This window comes from Scomber japonicus, chromosome 6 (genome assembly GCF_027409825.1).
Source record: "Scomber japonicus isolate fScoJap1 chromosome 6, fScoJap1.pri, whole genome shotgun sequence".
Taxonomy (NCBI): Eukaryota; Metazoa; Chordata; class Actinopteri; order Scombriformes; family Scombridae; genus Scomber; species Scomber japonicus.
Window position 1 is genome coordinate 15,887,010 of NC_070583.1, and position 6,533 is coordinate 15,893,542.

The following is a 6,533-nucleotide window of genomic DNA, read 5'->3' on the forward strand; positions in this document are numbered from 1 at the left end:
ACAAGACTTCCGGATGCTTTCAAAATAAATCCAGACGAAAAATAAGTGCGCCCACATTACATCGTAACTCGATGACATGCACACGATGCACTCGTATTTTCACACATTCATATAGAAAGTTAAATGTTATAATCATGAGAATATAATTTAAACAAATTTGGCCTATCTTTTTTTTGTTAATGCTTATCAGTCTGACAAACGTGTTGCATTTATTGTGGAGCAAAAGATGACTTATTTTCCGGTTGCTAAGCGTCGGTGACATTGATATGGCTGTGTGTCAGGTGTGACAGACAAGTCTTTGGTCCAATGAGAATCTTGTGAGGGTGTGTCCTGTCAAAGCTATTTCTAATCAGTGCAAAGATTACAGTAAAAGGAGACAAGACAATTCAGAAGACGTTGCAGTATTTTTATTTTATGAAATATCAGAAAGCAACGTAATTTGAATACACGGTTACAGATTAATTGTTTAACTGTTTTAATGTATTGATTAATTTACCCAGAAGTGACCCAGGACAATGTGTGTGTGTGTGTGTGTGTGTGTGTGTGTGTGTGTGTGTGTGTGTTTGTTTGTTTGTTTGTTTTAGTGATTATTTTATTATTTTCACAGCAATGTGCAAAAGGGAAGTTTGTAAACATCAGTTGTCCTTCCATGTTCAGGATTTTCAGCAAACTGTATTTTGTCATCTGCTTTTTGTTCCTCAAATACAATGATCTGAAAGAAAACATAAAATAACATGAGCTATAACATTAACATGCTATACATTTCTCACAAACTTCTATGCAGAAAACCAACAGGTTTGTTGAGTATACAGGCTACCTGATTCTCTCCGCTTCTGAGCCAGGGTCCTGGGAGGTAAAGGAAATTCTGGGGACCAATGAACCAGTGGCGTCCAAGGTTCTGTCCATTGACAAACACAGCTCCTTTACCCCAACCCTATGGATGGATGCACTATGATCAATAACCTGACAGTGTGGAAATTGTAGTATGAATTTACTTAACTAACTTAATAACACTGGTCTCATCCTGTCAAGAAAACCAAAGTGTCACATGACATACAGATATGTCTTTCTGCATGTATCTGCATACATAAATATACAAATAAAACATAAATAAGAAAGATATAAGCTGCATTATAATTTTATTGAAAATGCATGGGAATCACTGAATGGAAATTAAATTGATATGAAATAATGCTTTCAAATAGATGCTGTTTACCATAAAAACTCAGAGGTCATTCTACTCACAGGGAGTCTGATGAAGGTGTCTCTGGGAGGGCCGTCCACATGTAATCTGGCCTGGAAAAACCCTGGGAGCGTGGGTGACTTGAAATCACTCTTCCACTGACCTGAATTTGTTAACCTAAAACAAGAGTGAATTAATTTCAAACACATACTGTAATTATGTGAAGCTATTGACATATGACATATGGGATGAGGGATGCTCTTATGCTGTTATTTTTCATTTGTGACAATCAGTAGATTCTTTTTGTTGTGGAATAATTACTGCAGGACAGTTATTTTTTATAGGTGTTGTAATGAAATGTTGGACTTTACTTTCTCTGTCTTGTCTCATTGAGCTTGTGGTTTCCTACAATTGTATGGGTATGCTGTAAACAAAGGCAGCTTCTCAAGTGTGACACCAAAATGGACTCAGATATACAAGGTGAATTAGCAAATACTTGGAAGAGGGGTATAAAGTATTTTAAGGTGATTTTACCTTTTGATTTACAATAGCTAACAATCTAGTAGTTCAGCCATTTTTACAAGATGAAAAATTATATTTTGTGAACCAACCTTTTAATAAAGCCTGGCTTCATATCTAAACAGAAGATGGTGAATCCTCTCAAAGGGGTGTGATTCAACACAATGTCTCCCACAATACCTGTAATACAATAGAAGGTAGACATATACTCTGAATTATAAGCAATGCAAAATTGGTAGTTACATTCAGATGACTGACTTGGTATAAATGCAACAAACCAATGTATGGCAGTAATGTTTGATGATAGAATACCTTTGCGCTGTTCATCTAGAGCTTTTCCATAATTCACTCTTCCACAGTTCTCCACAAGTAAACTCAATGTCCTGTCTCCCTTTGGTGTTCAAAGGAAATAAATAAGACAATAAAAAGTAAAAATTACTGTAAGACAATTCAGTATTTTTCTGCTTGTTACAACAATCAATGCCCATTTCATTTCATCAGTCCTCGTCAACAACATCTGCAGGAATGAAGCTGCTCTGCTGATGACAGTGGAGGGACTAAATGACAGCAAAGATTATTTTGTGTACAGGAAAAGATTCTGTCACGCTGTGTCTAAATGACTTAAATAAAGCTGAAGTATCACTAAGAAATCCTGTTACATTCATGCATGAGGTGGATATATCTTTTATCTATCTATATATACTTAATAGGAAAAATTATGCACTGGAATTGATTTATTACATTTTTGATTTGCCAGTTAATGCTGGAATGGGCTTACCTTTACTTACCTTTGTACTTGATTGTACCTAGACATCATCTTAGAAAAACACATAGTACTTGGGAGCTTTGCTTTGACTAACAGGTAGAACAGGTGTAACCGGTATGAATTTGAGGCTGTTTAGTAAAGTATTTATGTGAAGTTTCATAACATAAAATGTATATGTTCCATGGGCTAAGGTTTATACTGTAGGGAGGACGGCACTGTACATACAGCTAAGAATAGATATAAGACAGTCAGTACCTGTCCGTCAGGGAGTGTCAGCTCCTGAATCTTGTAGTCCAAACTACCGACACATTGTCTGTCCACAAAAACCTAGAGCACATTAGAAGTCACAATGACAGGATTAAGTATGTGTTATCAACCAGAGCAAAGGTTCAGCCTTTTTCTCATTATTTGGCATATCTAGTTGAACCTCTGAATAAATATTTTGGATCTATATTTCAGCATGAATGTGTGTCTGTGTGTCATCACCAGTGCTCTGTCTCTGATGCTGTTCTTGGAGTTGAGGGCTCCTCCACATGTGATGGTGGTTTCATACAGCGTGTAACCATATGACTGACCATTGTTGTTGTTGACAGGGAGATTCTCCATGTTCACCGGCCTTTCTGACCTGTATGGCTGCACGAATAGTCAAATATCTTATGGCATTAATTAAAAGAATCTGGCAGAGCACAGTAAGCATCAGACCTACGATGACATTGGAATAAGATGTAGCTGTGTGGCTTGATAGGCAGGACAAGACACAAGCACTGTTGAGGAAGTTCCAATCCTCACTGAATGAAACCATACAACATATGTATGCATGCATGACACTGTGACACACTTGTAATAAAAGAGTCAGTATAGATTCTTCTAAAAAAGAAGCAGGTGTTTTGACACTTTGATGTGAGACCGAACCCAAGCTCCCAGGTGTGAATCATCTGTCTTTAGCATAAGCAGCATGTTGCTACATTTCATCTAGAATGATAACAGAGATGTTCTGTTTCTCTGAAATTCCCCACATTTTACATTTTGCTCTCTGCCCAGCATGGCTCTCTCTCTGACAGTCTAGTCTAATTGGAATTTGGATTTGCATTTTCTGATCTGCAGATTATATAATGAATTATAATGAATACATCTGACAGGTGCTTGCCATCTGTACAGTAGCTTACCTTTTCGGTGAAGTGCAAGCTGTCCCACAGTGACAGGTACTGCTGGATGACAACAGCATCATATGCTCTCCTCTCCTGAGGAGAGGGCACTTCAGGAAGAGGCTCAGCTTAAATGAGTTGGCAAAAACACAAAGTTAATGTTAATTATGACCTGGGTTATGAAGGCATATAGGCATGCATGGTTTCTTATAAAATCTGTACTGCATTCAATGCAAGTGCATGTTTAAAAGACCTTACAGTGGTACTGGCTGAATAAGTTCCTCAACAGATGATATTTTGTGGTACAGTCTCCAGCCTCAGCTAAGGGAGCATCATAGTCTGCAATGAAAACATTTACAAAAAGAGCCAAAAGCAATGTGTTTTTGATTGGAAAGAGAGACAATTAAAAAAACCCCCACATCAATCAAACATCTTTTTTTATTTGGTCTTTGATGACAGAAGGTGATTCCTACCAACCATAACTGGTGATCTGAGGTTTGTAGGTGCCAAAGTCCATCGCTCCATTCATGAAGCTGAAGCTGGTTCCACCATGGAACATGTACAGGTTAATGGATACACCTCTCTCCAGGATCTCTGACACCACAGCTAGCATGTCTGTCAGGGAAAACACACTCTGAGAAATCACTAAGAAAGTAGCAGTCTGTAGTTTTTAAAAAGGAAAGCACATAGTAATAAATTATTATATAATAGACAAAATCATATTGTCAGTTGAGGTGTTCTAAAGTGCGGTGTCCTTAACCTACAGTAGCAGCTAAAGTGTGACATTCTGAATCATATTAGAATAGAGTATCTAAAATGCCAAGAAAATAGGTTTTATAAGTGTTATTGTGCACAAAAAAATTGTTCGATAGAAAACTTCTGTTCAAAAAATGTTGCCATACCCTCAGCATGGAAAACATGGTGATGCTCTCCCCAGACGTCAAACCACCCACACCAATACTCCATAACCATCAGAGGTTTCTGTGGCTATACAAAGCAGATCATATTTCTATTTAATAACAATTTATAATATTACATATAATGTTATGTGCAAAAATAGAAATAACTAATAATGTCATGACCATCAAAGACCACCCATCACCTACCTGCATGTCAGCTAAGCACTGAATCGCTCCAAATGACAGTCTTTGAAGGTTTATGGTTTTTAGAACTGAAATAGGTAGAATTACAGTATCAATGGAAAAAAGTTTGCATTTTTATTTTCTTAACACAAGTGTTAAATTTAAAACCAATATCTTCATTACCTCCCTCCATCCCTCCATATCTCAAGCCTTCCCAGTTGTCTGAAGTCAGCAGGAGCTCATTGATCCCTCTAGACTGGAGGCACTGCAGTAGTAGGTAAATTAAGTGCTCCATTCATGGTGGATACTGAATCACAATGACATATAAACATTTCAGTGAAATACAAACACTGTAAGACATTACTAAACTCACTTCTTTTATAAACGGCATGTATCTTTCATCTTTGGCATATGATCCATATTCGTTCTCGAGTTGAACTGCAATGATTGGGCCTCCTTCTTCAAACTTAAAAAAACAAACAAACAAAAAACACAAGGAAAAAGAAATATTTGCTTCACCATCGATGTAATATCCCACAATTATCATAAAATGTATGATATAACTATTCTAATTCTAACAAAAAACAGTGAGTTACCATCATGGGTTTGATCACTGAGACAAGTTTGTCAAAGTACAGGTTGACAGCATCTACAAATCCAGGATATGTTGTCCTCAACTGCATGTTTTTATCTTGTAACAACCAGCTGAAAAAAACAAACAAAAAAAACATTACAACTATACTTAGCAATATGCTGCTAAAATTTGGTGGTATTTTAAACTAATGAGCAGAAGGTGTTACCTAGGCAACCCACCCAAGTCCCATTCAGCACAAATGTAAGGTCCAGGACGCAGGATCACCCAAAGACCCATCTCTGCTGCTAAACTGACATAAGCCCTGAGAAAAGCCAGATTCACTGTGTTAAATCTGAATTAAAAATATCATAAAAACAGCTGCTCTACAACTCTTTATGAAATATTTAACAATTATACAAAAAAGATGATGGAGCCCTTGCCTGAGGTCCAACTGATCCTGAAAGTTGAATGTTCCTCTCTCAGGTTCATGCAGGTTCCATGGCACATATCTAAAAAAAAACAAGAAAATAATTATTTCTTAAGCAATAATACAGTCTAATGGCTCATGAGATCCTGGCAATTAGTTTGTTTCTATTTTATTTTAAGGTAAACAGTTTAATAAAGAATTTCATACACTTTTGATTCAATCTGATCTGTGATTGATCTTTGCCGGTAAAAGTCTAATAAGTTTACTGTGAATTGAAGTATAGTCAAGTTTCAGTGACGTACGTTGTGAGAGTATTGAGACCACAGGCCCTCATCTTCAGCAGCCGGTCCTCCCAGTAGGCTCTGGGGACACGGAAGTAATGTATAGAGCCTCCCAGGATGCGGAAAGGCTCTCCCTCCAGAGTGAACTGAGGGGAGTCAGCCCTCAGACCCTCCACACGGCTCATTCTTCTTACTTCAGCACAATATCTGGTCAGGAAAAAACTGTTCCATAAAACAGAATAGCAAAAAAAACCATGAATGTTTCTGCTGTGTTCTGTGTGTTGAAAGATAAAATTAAAAGGTGCACAAAAGTGACATTTTAAACATTTGATACAGTCATACAATTGTACGAACAGTTGCTACTGTAAATAATCTATCTGTAATATGTTGTACACATAGTAAACAAACTTCTGAAAAAGCACAGCAAAGATCTAACCTTACCAAGATAGAACAGCAAGGTTCCAAATGCACAAATATAGAAAGTCCTATTCAACATCAAAAAACATGATCAATGCTGTACCTTGAAGCTGACCTCGCCAGTGAGCAATTGAAGGGA

General features: G+C 37.2%; 1 protein-coding gene across 2 annotated transcripts; it reads right to left on the reverse strand.

Moving 5' to 3' along the window:
* Nucleotides 1–458: 458 nt before the first annotated feature.
* On the reverse strand, nt 459–6,182 carry glb1l2 (galactosidase beta 1 like 2). Of its 2 annotated transcripts, XM_053320995.1 has the most exons (18): nt 5,999–6,182; nt 5,710–5,778; nt 5,496–5,591; nt 5,292–5,400; nt 5,069–5,161; nt 4,879–4,960; nt 4,720–4,784; nt 4,516–4,600; nt 4,091–4,228; nt 3,872–3,952; nt 3,635–3,741; nt 2,955–3,101; nt 2,724–2,795; nt 2,015–2,093; nt 1,795–1,882; nt 1,246–1,360; nt 818–934; nt 537–712 (listed from the first exon to the last, which is right to left on the reverse strand). In XM_053320995.1, the coding sequence occupies exons 1-18, from the start codon at nt 6,160–6,162 to the stop codon at nt 602–604; spliced, it is 1,818 nt and encodes a 605-aa protein (XP_053176970.1). In that variant the 5' UTR covers nt 6,163–6,182; the 3' UTR covers nt 537–601. The 2 variants fall into 2 exon arrangements, with proteins under 2 accessions (XP_053176971.1, XP_053176970.1); XM_053320996.1 differs by lacking the exons at nt 5,292–5,400; nt 5,496–5,591; nt 5,710–5,778; nt 5,999–6,182 and having other exon boundaries at nt 459–712; nt 1,217–1,360; nt 4,879–5,114.
* Nucleotides 6,183–6,533: the final 351 nt, after the last annotated feature.